The 14730-nt window shown below is 41.4% G+C and overlaps 3 protein-coding genes and 1 long non-coding RNA gene across 4 annotated transcripts; 2 read left to right on the top strand and 2 right to left on the bottom strand.

Annotated features, from left to right (window-relative positions):
- Positions 1 to 549: 549 nt before the first annotated feature.
- naxd (NAD(P)HX dehydratase) lies at positions 550 to 7294 on the top strand. The gene is made up of 11 exons (XM_086091602.1): positions 550 to 1553; positions 2935 to 3363; positions 4177 to 4327; positions 4423 to 4468; positions 4544 to 4632; positions 5066 to 5174; positions 5812 to 5862; positions 5940 to 6044; positions 6121 to 6241; positions 6328 to 6451; positions 6876 to 7294. The coding sequence occupies exons 1-11, from the start codon at positions 1037 to 1039 to the stop codon at positions 7024 to 7026; spliced, it is 1893 nt and encodes a 630-aa protein (XP_085947728.1). The 5' UTR covers positions 550 to 1036; the 3' UTR covers positions 7027 to 7294.
- On the bottom strand, positions 6933 to 8524 carry LOC147164529 (uncharacterized). Its single transcript, XR_015096713.1, has 3 exons — positions 8337 to 8524; positions 7148 to 7185; positions 6933 to 7011 (listed from the first exon to the last, which is right to left on the bottom strand). It is a non-coding gene; the product is annotated as an uncharacterized LOC147164529 (long non-coding RNA).
- Positions 7569 to 10464, top strand: ing1 (inhibitor of growth family, member 1). Its single transcript, XM_086091603.1, has 4 exons — positions 7569 to 7734; positions 8880 to 9053; positions 9244 to 9392; positions 9459 to 10464. Exons 2-4 carry the CDS (start codon positions 8915 to 8917, stop codon positions 10098 to 10100), a joined length of 930 nt encoding a protein of 309 aa, XP_085947729.1. The 5' UTR covers positions 7569 to 7734; positions 8880 to 8914; the 3' UTR covers positions 10101 to 10464.
- A 957-nt stretch (positions 10465 to 11421) lies between these two features.
- Positions 11422 to 14701, bottom strand: ube2al (ubiquitin conjugating enzyme E2 A, like). Its single transcript, XM_086091034.1, has 6 exons — positions 14523 to 14701; positions 13895 to 13975; positions 13407 to 13432; positions 13215 to 13304; positions 12073 to 12161; positions 11422 to 11973 (listed from the first exon to the last, which is right to left on the bottom strand). The coding sequence occupies exons 1-6, from the start codon at positions 14564 to 14566 to the stop codon at positions 11845 to 11847; spliced, it is 459 nt and encodes a 152-aa protein (XP_085947160.1). The 5' UTR covers positions 14567 to 14701; the 3' UTR covers positions 11422 to 11844.
- Between the last annotated feature and the right edge of the window lie 29 nt (positions 14702 to 14730).

Below are 14730 nucleotides of genomic sequence, written 5' to 3'. Positions count from 1 at the left end.
GTCAGCCCTAAAAATCGTATTTGAGGAGGAATCCAATTGAAGTCAGATATGCCTGCAGTCTGAACGCAGCCTAATAAATAAAACCTACATACGACTATGTACTTTATGAATCAGTTATGCAGCCATTAATCAAGCCTAAATTAATACGTCAAACAATAGATAAAAGAATATGAGTTGACTAGAGCTTTATGCCATAAGATTGTCGCATAGATATGACATGTTTTTGTGGATTTAGGAATTTCCGAGTAGTCTTTAAAGGCATCGTGAACTATTTCTTCCTGTATTGCTGTGGCTAAGTAAACCTCATGACCAGACGTATTTGTGCACAGTTGACAGCGTTGACACGCACTTGGAGTTTAGGTAAGAAGTGTGTGCACCACGTAGGGTCTTCCTGTCGGGGAAAAGGTTAGTTAGCGGCAAGCATGTCAGTAAACAATGAATGACAACAACATGCCGGAGCCCGTTCAAACGCTCGCCTTCTTGTTCGTCACCGTAACTGTGTCGATTATCGCCACATTGTTCTATTTGAACATGGAAGGTAAAGTGTGACCATGTGTTTAATGTACTGTCATTTCTGTTTTACGGTGTTCTTTCTGAAATATTCTCCGTTTTGTCGAAGTATTGACACCTTACGCCCATGTTGTTAGCTATGGATTTGACGTGGTGGTCTTTAGGACCCCGCAGACACCACGTAAACCAGGGGGTTGACGCGAACCGACACTCTCAGAGGACCGATCAGAGGTCAGTTTTTAAATTCTCCAAAATGAAACGAAGACGGGAATTGATTTGGAAAGCTGGTCCTTGTTCAGTTTTGTTGAAACTTCCCAGCTTGGGCATTTTTGTCAACGACGTAGAGGGATAAACATGGAAATGTTTTAGCTAGAACACGGAGATTCGACGTGCAAATGCGCCCTCATTTGAACAATACGCACGCTTTCACCATTTCAAGACACCAGAGGCAACCAGAGGTTTTTGGAGACGAGACAGGTAGAGAACCAGGCCAGCTACATCCATCCCAACTACTCGAGGCTCGGCTATGCTGCTCAACAACACAACGCGGGGCTTTCTGTGGTCGGACGCGGAGACGAGGACGCTATTGAACATCTGGGGGGAGCAGGACGTCCAGGAGGCGCTGGACGGCAACTTCCGCAACAGCTTCGTATACCGCGATGTGTCCCGGAGGCTGGCGGCGATGGGCTTCGAGCGCACGCCGGAGCAGTGCAGGGTGCGGATTAAGAGCCTCAAAAGACAATACTTGCTGGCCAAGGAGGGCAATCTGCGCAACAATAGGCAATATCACAAAATCGCCAAGTTCTACGACACCATGGAGCGGATCCTGAGCAATCGGCCTGCCCTTGACCCCCAAGAGTTCATAGATGGCGGGCCGGGAGGGGAGGAGGCCGTGGATGGCTTGGATGAGGATGCGGAGGATGCTCAGGACGTCTACTCCGAAAGTACTGGAGACTGTCCCTTCCCCGCCGAGACTGAAGTCAAGCTGGAGTACCCCAGTATTCCCATCCCCATCCCGGTTAAAGTCACAGTGGGCAATAACAGTAAGTGCACATGCATTCCATTGTTTCGCGTCTAAATGATTGCTTATTGTGGTTTTGTGTCAAAGATACAAGATACAGATACAGTTACATATTTGTTATTTATGGTAGAATGCGGTGTATGTAACATGGCGGGATGCAGGACAGATGAACTCAGTTGATCCGGTTTAACCCAATCCGTTCCAGATTTTTTCGGATTTAAAAACAAAATCAGTGACAGAATTAATCTGTTGCAGTCTCCGTTATAAAACCTTTATTAACTGTACAGACTAGGGACTTTAATTAAACATGTGATACCCAACCAGTATTCAGTGAGAGATCTTCAGGTGTGCCACCAAAAATTATTCAAACTCACTTAATTGGTCAGAAATGATTTTATTTACTACAAAAAAATATATCTTCACCTTTCTATGCCAGCTACTTGAAATGACGAACGGAGCAATTAAATGCTCTTCCACTAGATGGCAGAAGATAAATAATTCACCTGCGCAGCCACAGTTTATGACATTTTTGTTTGGTGGTGTGCGCGATATTTTTTTCTACCTAATGTAAAATGTGTATTTTGACTTATTGGGAATCGCTGCACTATGCTCTTATAATTAATGGTCTAATTAATGCATTGTGGATGTAGCTCAAATTTGACAAAAATTTTAATGATGACTTATTTTATGTATTTTAATATTAAAAGTAAGCCTCAGTTTCTATCAAATGAGAAGATACTTAAAACACTCAACTAAATGTGATACAGACGTGCCTCTTTTTAGCATTCTACTGTCACACAAATGTGAAAAGAAGTCATCCTTACTTGCTACGTCTTCTTTGCAGTAGTCAACTCTTAGGTCTCACAGGTCGTGAGGCGTTACGGTCAACCTGCGAAAGTAAAAAGTGGTGCTGAAAAACACTGTCTTACAGTCAACAATGCGCTAACAGTGGAGAAGCTAGACCTCCATGATAAAGTTAGATTTTTTTTTCCTTCCCAGAAATTTGATGTGTGATTTTAATCTATTTCCCCCCTTTGCTTTAAAAAAATAATAATAATTAAAAAAATAAAGTGTGACGATAACATTTAAATACAGTTTTGCTCCCCTAATAACTTTCGAAACATATTTTATTGCCTATCAATTCTAATATAAAATATCAATAATGTGTTCAAATCACTTTTTCATGGTACAAAGAGGCATAGAAAATGGAGATTAATTTGTATGTAGCAAATCGCAATTAGTCAGGGCAACACTTGTCTCATAGCTAACCACGTGCTAACCAGTCACTCTGAGGCTATCGCTAAGAACATTGTTAGTGGATGACCACTTTTGACTAGATAGCCATAAAAAATGTGGGGCTGTTACATCTACATTTAAATCAAAATGTCTCGTTTCTCCTTCAGGTACATCCGAAAGACCTCTCAACAGCAGCCAGTTGGCGGCAAACTGCTCCGCCTCCACACCCAAGCAACGGCGGCGGCGGCGCGTTAACTTCCCCATGGAGAGGCTAATGGAGCAATTCCTGAAGCAGAGCTCGCAGGCCGAGGACAACTTCTACCGCATGGAGGAGCGCCGCTTGCAGGCCGAGGACAACCGGCGCGAGGCGGAGCACGCCAGAGAGCTTCACATGCTTCAGATGCTCGGGCAGATGTTCTCGAACATCTCCTCGGCCAGGCCGAGCTCAGGAACGGCGCCCCCTCCTCATTTGAAAACCGGCGTGCCCGTCCACACCCCCGTGTTTTCCCAAACCTGCACACCCCACCAGCCCACGCCCCCAACAGACAGTTTGGCCAAGCAGGGTCAGATGTTGAAGCCTGACTCTCAGCCATTAGGTATTATTGGAGCTGTCACCTGTGCAGACAGCAGGTTGTGGTGGAGCTGGCACTCAATGATGCTTATGTGACCCCCGCCCCCACCCTTTCCCGAATGAGTCTTTAATCTGATGGTTTACTGTCTTTTTGATTCATATTAGACAGGAATAAAAAAGTCAAATCGCTGTCATGAACACAACGTGCACCAAATATAAATCCTGAGCTGTGATCGGTTGTTACCTGAGACCTGTGATGTCATTTTCACTCGACAGCAAGTGACAAAATGACCGTTCAGATATTGATAAAAACTGCTGGATTTTGCTGCTTTAATTCATATTCTACTAACGCAATATTAACCAACATACCATATTTAGACTAGTGGGGCTGCATAGAACATATCGTCAAGAAATTTTGGGAGGGTTTTGACTTCCACTTTAACCATGGAAAATCCAATGTAACACGGAGAATTTATCTCATTCAAATCAGATGGTAGTGTGTTGTGCTTATGTAGGATAAGATTACATTTTGCACCCTCGGACAAGGGATGGACATTTGCCTAAGAGGAAAAAAAATATTGAATATTCATGTATCATTTTTATTTTAGTTTGCACAAAATACAAAAAGTGTGTTTTTGCACATTTCAAAAGTTCTAATTACAGTAAGTAGCACAATCCATGTTGTCTCTGTTCGTTCAAGACACGGTAATCCACAATCAATTCCACATAAAAACAATTTCCTTTTAGCTATTAAGATCTGACTAACTTCTTTTTTTTTTCTTCAAGATTTCATATATATAAAACCAAACCGTGTTTAAACCTTGTTTTATTCTTGCAGTGTTTGAGCGCCGCTACAGCTTGGCCCCGGCATCTGACGGGGGCATGGACGAGCACGTCCTGTCTCTCGTGAAGAAGATAGTCCCTCCGTTGTCCAGCCACAAGCACAAGGGACAAGATGGCCGAATCGGGATCATTGGCGGATGCCAAGAGTATGTCACACGCGTGCGCACGCCAGCTTCGGATTTCATTCCTGTATTGATCACATTTGATTTCACCGTCTAATGCTTCCATCTTCACCTTCAAGCTACACTGGAGCGCCATATTTTGCCGCCATCTCCGCACTGAAAGTGGTATGTAAAATATGCCCGACTGTCTATTTTTACATTAAATTCAGTGATGCTGCAACGTCTTTGTCTTGTCTCCAGGGTGCTGACTTGTCTCACGTGTTCTGCACCAGAGACGCTGCAGCTGTAATCAAATCCTACAGCCCTGAGCTCATAGTTCATCCTGTGCTGTGAGTAGACTATTTGTGTAAACTGATCGTGCGAACAGATGGCAAAAAAACCTCCAGTATTCAGTTTCTGCCTCACTTTGGTCACAGTTAAAAACGATGATGATGATCCAGTGTAATTGATTTATCTATGCAGTATTTGATCACATGACACGTGATTGGTCGTGCAGGAGAAGGGAGCATGAGGGGGATAGTTGGACCTCGAAAGTTGGTTAGAGTGGGTTTATTAGTACTTTTTTTTATTATTATTATTATTTTTATTTAATCTTAAACGAAACATACTCATGGATTGAATCTTTTAGATGTTCACTGAGATGAAGTCCTTCCTGATGTCATGCATCTGAATTATCGACCTCTGTTGACTTTGAGAGTTTGTTCATTTTGTTCCAAGTGTGTGTATCTAATTTTAATGTGTTTATGTGTACCTTTTTAAAAGGGACAGTCCAAACGCGGTGGAGGAGATTGAAAAATGGCTCCCGAGACTGCACAGCCTTGTGGTGGGACCTGGTCTAGGGAGAGAGGACTTATTATTAAAAACAGCCAAGGCACGTACTGAATATTTGCATGCATTTAACGAGTACATGGAATTAAGGGCTCATATGTTAGCATTAATATAGACAAGGTGGTTATTTACATGCTGGGGATTCTGTTACATACTGTAGTTTGGATTTACATGTACTCGCCATGTTTCATGTAACACAATTATGATTTTTTTTATATTGTTTGCTCTATAGTGACACAATGCAAATTATACATCATGAACAAACAGGGGGAAACGCATGAAATTGGATATCTTAAGATCAGAAGCAGGCGTATCGTAGATAAAATTGATCACATTCTGCTGATGCGACTGAAGCATAAATAGACAGATTGGATGTAAATGTTTCCCTGTCTAGTTGGAAAGCTGGTAAATTAAAGTTTCATTAACCATTTATTTAACCCATTGACAAAAGGAGGAGGTAATTTTTGCATATTACAATTAAACAACTGTGAAAAATGACCAAATAAAAATGTGTTTTGCATTCAAAAAGTATGCTACTAATGTGGAATATGCGACCCACTTATACAATAATAAGGGACATTTAAAATGTGTTTTTGAATAAGACTTATGAGGACAAAGTGTTGAATTCAACGTATCTTGAACCAGAATATTTTCACAAGTAATATATTTCTCCCTTGTAGGAGGTGATTGAGAAATCCAAAGCAAGAGATATTCCAATCGTCATCGACGCAGTGAGTATTTGCCTGCATAAACTTTTGTCTTGTCTTTACAAAGTTATAGCGACTTTTTCTTTGTTTGCCTTCGACAGGACGGATTATGGCTGGTCACAAAGCAGCCGTCTGTTATTCAGGGCTACCAGAAGGGCATCATCACGCCCAACTTCATGGAGTTCACGCGCCTGTACGAGACGCTGGTGGGTCTCTCGCCAAGTGATCAGTTCAAAAACGTCTGTGCCAAAAGTGTTTGAATCCTGCGTGTTGTCATGTCAGCAACACAAGGCTGTGGACAGCGGTGATCACCGTAGTAGCGTCCTGCAGCTAAGCGAAACCATGGGAAACATCACCGTGCTACTTAAGGGAGAGAAGGATCTCATTGCGGATGGTAGCACAGGTTTGTATTGAGCCTGCTGCTGAATGAGTGTTTATATCAGTGACACATACTGTTAACATGTCACCTTGTTTGTTTGTTTTTTGCAGTGGTCGCATGCAGTACAGAAGGCAGCGGCAGGCGATGCGGAGGACAAGGTGATCTTCTGTCTGGATCTGCTGGCGTACTGGCACACTGGGCCCATACTGCCGCTCAAGCAGGACTGATCACAGGGTGGGTACTCCATAAAAAGATAGGGCATGTTGCTCATAATGTGCATTAAATATGGATGAGTCTTGAGTTAACTTGATATGCTGGCGATCATACACTCAGCCACAACATTAGTCTAGCCAATGAGAGAGCATGAAAATGTTCTTTTAAATTTAAAAATGCACAGTTTTGATTGCCATGACTATAGATCACACCTATGGCAATTTACAGCCTTGATGGATATTTTTGGGAATGTGGAGTAGGGGGGGGAGCTGGGGTATTTTTGACTGTGAGGCAAATGTGCTAACACCTTCAACAATACAAAATTGGGACTTAATACTTAAATTGGATTTCCTTCAATAGTTTAAGTGAACCTAATGTTTTATTCATTTTTCTAAGTAACGTGCAATCATGCATTATTGCCAACTCAACTGATGTATTCCCGCAGTGTGAACCCGTCAGTGGTGGCAGCAATGGGGGCCTCTTCACTCACCAGACAGTGCAACAGGCAAGCCTTCCAGCGACATGGCAGGTCCACCACCACGACGGATATGATCCAGGAGATTGGCCCAGTCTTCAAAAATCTATTTGAAAGATGAAAACCGACATTGTACATACAGTCGATTTTTCATTTTGTGCTACCTTTCAGTCATTTTCATGAATGGATGAGGGTTAGTGAAAAATAAAATTAGCCAAAGGCTGAAGATGTGTGGACTATACCTCTTTGTGCATCCCTCGAACACTTTGTCTTTCTAAGTCTTCCCGGACCACATAAGTGATGGAGAGAAATATGGACGTAGTTGTAATGATGTTTTTTATGACGAAAAAAATAAAAATATGACTTTGTGTGAGTCAGTTTATGTGGAACAGTGGAACAATTATTTAAATACTGCACTTGTTTAAAAAACAAACAAAATAAACGTGTTCGCCACCAGGTGACAGCATTGACTCAGTACGTAAACTAACGTGGATCCATTGTTTAACCACTAATGTAATCTACATTTAAGCCTAATATTTATTTGAGCAACGTAAAGTAGAAATGCATATTTAATGATTACACATAAATTAATTTCAATAGAAAGGTTTTGACAATCGAAAAGACCAGTGTCGATGGCGGCGTTGTGGCGCTACGCACATGCGCAAAGCCACCCCCCGCCTCAAGCTAACGGTTAGCATTTAGCTGCTCCAGTCGCCGACTACGGACTCGCCGACTCACTGCACGACTGATGTTAACATTCAGCTCATTATTTGATCTGACGCCAAGAACAGAGAATTGACTGGAAAAATATAAATACACACACGCACAGGTAGGTAGGCATGCTTTCAATTCGCGTAACCGTGGAATAGTAATAGCTGTTTGTTTGTTTTGCAGTGATAAAGCGTCCCGCTAGTAGCTACAAATCCTGACTCAGAAAAACACAGGAACGTTAACGTCTCTAAGATTCGAAGTGTTAATGTCTGTGATCAAATATCCGTATTTTTGTCGATCGTTGCGTTAAACCAACAAAGTATTTTTTAATCGTTTTTTTCCCCGTTGGTTGAACTCCAACGTTTGACTTTTAAGTTAAGCCAGCGCACACGTAACTTGGGTAAGCAAACACTAAAAGTTAAACACGGCTAAATGTACACTATCCAGAGTTGAAAGACTTAAAAATCGGTTGCCATGGACAACGCTGACTCGTCAAATTAACGTTTGATAGAGTTGACGTCAACTCGCCGAAAGGGCTAACTGCTTCATTAATACGCTAATTACTACACACCCAGACGTTATTATTCGTACTCGTCGCGAACTCCACATTGCGCATAATATTTTCATCGACGTCGGGTTTCTACTTTACACCAAATGTTGATTTTATGCTTTGTTAACGTGAAACTCACTCGTGTTAATTCGCCGGGAAAACGAGCTAACCTGCTAGCCTTGCCACCAGCTTCACGTTAGCCTCGCTGTCGTATGTTCGAGGGAATTAACTTTGTGGTTACATACTAATTTACTGGGTACCACCTACAACATAATTATTATCATTGAAACCGTCTTTGGTAGTAACTTTGTTGAAAGCGACGTTATTTGACATGTTGCCCTCGCCTTCAGTATCGATGGAGTACATTGAATGAACGCGTCATTTGGCCCCTCCCCCTTATGGTGTTTTTATAACCCACGTTGCAGTAGCCTTCGAACAAATGCGATTATATTTTATTTTTATACCTCCAAATCACACTCTTTAGAATTTTATTTGCAATAATAATGCTGTGGTGATGAGCAGTACTAATTGTACTACGATATTAATTCATACACTGCCGGTCGTTTTTAAAATTCCCCTTATTGCCAGCTGTTTTAAAGCATTTTGAGACAGCAGTCTTATAGTATACAATATGATGATTGATAATGTTAATTACACTAGAGCAGCTGTTTGTACATAAATTATAAAAAAAAAAATATCACGTTTTCTTCCAGGTGGAGGTGTGTGTAATAAAAAGAGTGGAGGCACAATGTTGAATGCCACGAACGGCGACCCCGGCCATGTTGTTGTCAATTATGTGGAAGAGTATTTGGACCTGGTGGAGTCACTGCCCTTTGATTTGCAGAGAAGTGTGTCCCTCATGAAGGAAATTGATGCCAGATATCAAGGTAAAAATGCAGTTAGTTCACCAATTTACCCATTGACTCTGATATGTAACTTAAAACATTAAGTTTGACAACACAGGACAGAAAGGTTCAGAGTGTTTTACATTATGAAATGTTAATAGAAGGATTTAAAGACCTCCACCACGAACTAAAAGACTTGCATTCAGCATTGATGTTGTCCTCTTTCTGTCAGATGTTCTGAAGGAGCTCGAGGACGCATATGAACGGTATCGCAAGGAGTCGGACTCACCCCAGAGACGCAAGTTGCAGTTGTCCATCCAAAGGGCGCTGATCCGCAGTCAGGAGCTCGGAGATGAGAAGATTCAGATTGCTGGACAAATGGTTAGTATGTTGCAATAAATCGACTCAACTCAAAATACCTCGAGGTGTAAATATTCTTTGTTCCAGGTGGAGTTGGTAGAGAACCGAAGCCGGCAGTTAGACTGGCATTCCGAACTCCTCGTCGCCTCCCAAGAAGCTCCAGAAAGCCACATTGCCGCGCCAACGACCTTGACAACCGCCGCGGTGTCCATGATCACGTCGTCCTCGTCTTCATCCGCCACAACCCCGAGCAAAACGACCCACAGCGACAAGAAGCGCGACGAGGTCACGCCCAGCTCGGCGGGAGGAGACAAAGCTGGCGGCAAGCGCTCCAGGCGGCAGAAGAACGGCGAGAGCAGGGAGAGCTACAGCGGCCTGGACGTCGCCGCCGAGGACGTCGCCGCCGGGGCGTCCCGCGAGAAGAGAGCAAAGACGTCTTCCAAGAAGAAGAAGAGATCCAAGGGGAAGTCTGAGCGGGAGGTGTCGCCGCCGGACCTGCCCATCGACCCTGATGAGCCCACGTATTGCCTGTGCGAACAGGTGTCCTACGGCGAGATGATCGGCTGCGATAACGACGAGTGTCCCATTGAGTGGTTCCACTTCTCCTGCGTGGGCCTCCATCACAAGCCCAAAGGCAAGTGGTACTGCCCCAAGTGTCGCGGCGAGAATGAGAAGACCATGGACAAAGCCTTGGAGAGGGCAAAGAAGGAGCGGGTGTACAACAGGTAGCTGACCCCAGGGCTCCAAGAACACTTTTAGTATTATTGTTATTATTATTACCATTAGGTTTTGTCTGTGTTGTTACTGAATAGTTCTGTAAATAGTTATTTTTCTAAGACTACTTGTTAGGGCATTGTCCTGATGCAGGGGTAGGGGACCTCTGAAGGGGGGTCAATGTTCTTCTAACGGTTGTTTAGAGGTTTTTTGTTTTGACAATTCCATGGTGGATGAAATGCTCTCACAGGTTCCCCACCCTTGTACAATGTTAGTAAGCTAAGCACTCATCTTGTTACCACATGCATGCTGCATCTCCCATTCAACTGTCTCCAGTTAACGAATAAATCACCCTGTAATAAACTTTAGTGTAAGCTTTTTTTAAAGTCCTGATTTAAAAACATTTTACTACCTATATTTTCGACCCAATGCCACCACTTGTTGCGGTCTCCTGTCACAGAAGTAGAACATAAACCAAACACTAATTAAAAATGTAAACAGTTTAGCTAATGAACACTGCACATTCAACGAGTGACAAGCTTGTAACAAGCAGCTGACTATTCAGTGGCTGGCGTGAGAAGTTCGTAGAGAAGTCTACATTGTCACACAGTGCTCGTACCAAACAGAACATAGATTCAAATAGCTACTATCTAAATGAGTCAGTTGCCCAAAAAACACTGGTCAATACTGCCTCTGGTTGAGTGTAACATCCTGCAAACATAAATAAACAGGAAGTGGAAGCCAACCAAAATAAGCAGCACTTCTGTTCATTCACATTTCTCCTAGTTATTATCGCCAATTGTCATGACACTCAGTAATACCAGACAAGAATATTGGATAGCACTGGAGTCTTTCTACTTTGAATCCATCAGCTCGCTTACATCAGTCACTTCCAGTGAATAAGTGTCACAAAAAGTCCCAGAAAATGCAAAAACACAAATAACTATTATTAACTGTAATGTCTAGTAAGGTGTGCTGACGTCAGTATTTTTCAAGCTTTAGCATTTTCTTTAGTGCAGGACAAGCGCTGACCGCTAGCTCACCACGCTGCCCATTTCAGAATAGAAAGTTTACAGCATTTAGCCATATTTAAAAATAAATAAATTGCCTCAAACATTTAACCCTTATAACTAAACTAATTGTGCTAATGTTGAAACATGACAAAATAAAGGTAACAGACTAAATTTAGGCAGGCAAAGAATTACACCAGAAGGTCATCATGCATCTATTTTAAATGCAACAATGCAAGTGCCCTAAATAATATGCCTAAATGTTTTTTGTTCGGTTGGTTTGTATGTACAAATGTTGGGGGAAAAACGACATGAGAGACAACCAGTGCAAAATCTGTACATATATTCAGATGCATGTTTCTTATATACAAGAGTATTGAAGAGGGAGGAGGTAAGGTTTGCTCATGCAACAAATGATTCACAGCACAACGGAGCGATAGTGTAACAATATTGAGAGTCCACAACGGCAAACTTCTCGGTGAAAAATGACGTGATCGGCGAAGCACCTGAAACGTTATACATGATCAAAGAAAGTTGGTGGCCGACAAACAAGGCAAGATTCAGCACAAATGCTGCTGGGAACACGGGCGGCAGAAAACAATTCCCTCTTGGCAGGCAAGTAAAAATAAAATCCTATGATGGGACATTGAAGGTAAAGTGCATACAATGTTAAAAATAAAAAAACGAAAAGGTGAGAGGAGATTAAGAAGGTTCTCCACTCTAGCGTTCCGCACAGACCCCCAACCAGGTCAACTATCTCGCCAGCTTCGTTCTACGATGGCCGAAACTCTCTTCTCGTACTCGCGCTTGTTCTCCTGGTACAGCTGAGCTGCCTGACTGTTGGCCGGACTGTTGGGGTTGGGCTCATCCAGCAAAGACTGCAAGACAAACATCACAGGCAGGCATTTATATTTGGTTCACTTTGAACGTGTCAGGTCATGTGTTGCCAAGAAAATATCACATCTCTTATTGTTTACCTGGATGGACGTAAGGATAGAAGACACATCGTAAGTGGGGCTCCATCGATTTTGGAGGATGTCCAAACAAATACTACCATCTGCATAGACTGTAAGGGGAGATGAAGGACAATGGATACAGTATATAAATATCACTTCCGTTGTTTCCTTACATATACACAGGGAGTATTAGGGCCTCAGTGAAAAGACAAAAATAGCTAAAATACAAGAAAAGAAATGTGCCACGTCACAAGAATAAAACTAATACTGAAAGCAAACTGCCATATTGCTACAAGAGAGTTTTCCCTGGATAAAAGTCTAAAATTAAAGTCAAGTCATAATGTTCAAAAGTAAATGTTTTTTCAGAAAAATCTCAAAATTGCAAAATTACGGTCAATATTTTTCGCCAAAATGTAATTCTACGAGTATAAAGCTATGTTTCAACAAAGAGTCCTAATGGCAAAAAGACAATATCTGAAGAGGGGACCAAAAAAACAACTGTAAAATCATGGACAATAAAGTTTTAGTTTGAAACAAAAAGTTAGCTTTTTTTACTAAAGTAATCTTAATGAGAAAGTTGCAATTTACGGGGGAAAACGTTATAAAATTCATTTTAAAAAACTATTATAACACGTAAGAATAAAGTGTCAATTTTAATGTGTTGATCATCAAAATTCTCACAAACACAAAAGGCTGTCGTCCCTGACGTATTCTAATGAGATAATATTATGTACCAAAAAAAAACTGAGTCCACAAATGAGAACATTCTCAACACTACTCATCTTAAATACTTTTATGATTGCAATCGTATTTAATTTTTTAATTTTGGGGGAAAACTTACAAGCAGAGAAAAGAAAGCATTTTCTTGAAATATCACTTTAACGTGGTAATTCTACTTTGCTTCCTAAAAGTTACAGTATATTCTCCTAAAAAAAATTAATAATAATAAATAAATCCTAAAACTACTGCTTTTCTCCCTTTAATACTACTTACTGCATTTTCTATTAATAGGTTCTTGTGAAATTGTGTTTTTTTTTCTTCAAATGAAACAGTGACTTAATTCTTCTTTATTAATGCAGCATTTTTTCTTTGTTAGCGTGGTCCTAATACTTTGTACAAACATGTGCGCGACAATCATGCAACGAGCCGAGCGACATTCTTACCATTAGGATGAAACATCTTTGACACAAAACGCACTGTGGGAGGTTTGTTGGGGTATTCTTCTGTGAACTCGACAATGAGTTTAAATGTACCTGTGCGCAAAAACAGACAACAATGGAGTTGTCATGTGTCGTAATCATTTATGAAACAAACTTGAAGGCGTCAGTCGTTGCCCATGAAATCAAAATACCTACCATCTTCAAATGGAGTTCCTTCAGGGCTGAAACATAAGATAATTGAGTATTAAAAAGGTCATTATTTTAGGCTTAAGAGAAGACAAGACATCGACCAGTACCTTAATTTACAAGTGCCCCAACTTGCCAGGTTTTCAAGTTCGAAGCTGTTGCTTGGTAGATTTTTTTTGCTTTTTGTTGTTAGCCCAAATTTCATTTAGAAGTTAGCTTAAAATGTGCCGCCACTCGAGTGAAATGTGGGGTGGGAAAAGTCAGGCACCGGTGACGCCTGACCAATAAAATGAGGAGTAACTTAGGATGAGCTTTTGTTTTGAAAAAAAACACAGCATTGAATTGGCCGAACGACGGCTCGTACCTTTAAAACTCACAAGTCAGGTCATTTGTAAATCGAGGAACCACTGTATGAGTAAAATGAGTTACAAGCCAGGTACAGAACAAATTGACGTCCTAAATCAAAGTACCGATGTATTCAATAGATTATGTCTTACCCAAAAATGACTGCATTCCACGCCATAATGTTGTTTTCAGATGGGGCTCCACTGACACCAGCTGGGGGGTCCTCTTGTAGCCTGTAAAACAAAAAAAACAACAACTCCTTTTTAGAGACACCAGTGCTAATTAAATTCCTTCCTCATGCACTTAATATAGTGGCAAGTGAGTGGTTAGTGTCATTATAAGTTCATGTACATACTTGAGCACCTAAAAGTGTATGAAATGCTTTATAGTTATTATGAATTGGAAATAAAAAGGAAAAGGTAAAACGATCCGCATTCCATGGACAACTTCCGCCATTGACCATTTGTTTACTTATCAAACAAACGTTAAGCGTTCGCAACGAAAGGACACGCAAATTATGACATAGCTAGGTTACAAAATACTTGTCGAACAATTTAAGTCTTGCTTACCACTGGCTAAACATTAGCTCGTTCGAAACTTGGATACATGCAGAAGGCTAACGTGTTGTTTTCTGAATTTATTCCCTGCCTTGTTGAACATAAGATTTAATACATTTTACACATTCATATTACGTCTGGTAGCTTTTCGACCGGATTTGTTCTCGCTGCGAGCCGTTTTTTTGACAAATAATTGCGGGCTACATGCAAACAAGCAACTCACCGCTTAAAATCTCTCATGAGTCTCCTTCGAGCCGGTGTGGACATGGTCCAATTTATAGAACTGCCTATTTAATTCGTATTATCGCTTGTGTTTTGGTGTTTTTAATTAATGCCGCTGACGTTTATCTGATAACATCCTAGTTGGCCCGCCTCGAAGTTTGCGTTCCTGTCGTTTTTTGATAATCCGGTCTGGTTAGCCCAGCCCATTT

This window comes from Leptonotus elevatus, chromosome 12, assembly GCF_054856555.1.
Source record: "Leptonotus elevatus isolate MCC_2025b chromosome 12, RoL_Lele_1.0, whole genome shotgun sequence".
Taxonomy (NCBI): Eukaryota; Metazoa; Chordata; class Actinopteri; order Syngnathiformes; family Syngnathidae; genus Leptonotus; species Leptonotus elevatus.
The sequence above is the reverse complement of the archived record's forward strand: the minus strand, read 5'-3'. Positions and strand labels throughout refer to the sequence as shown.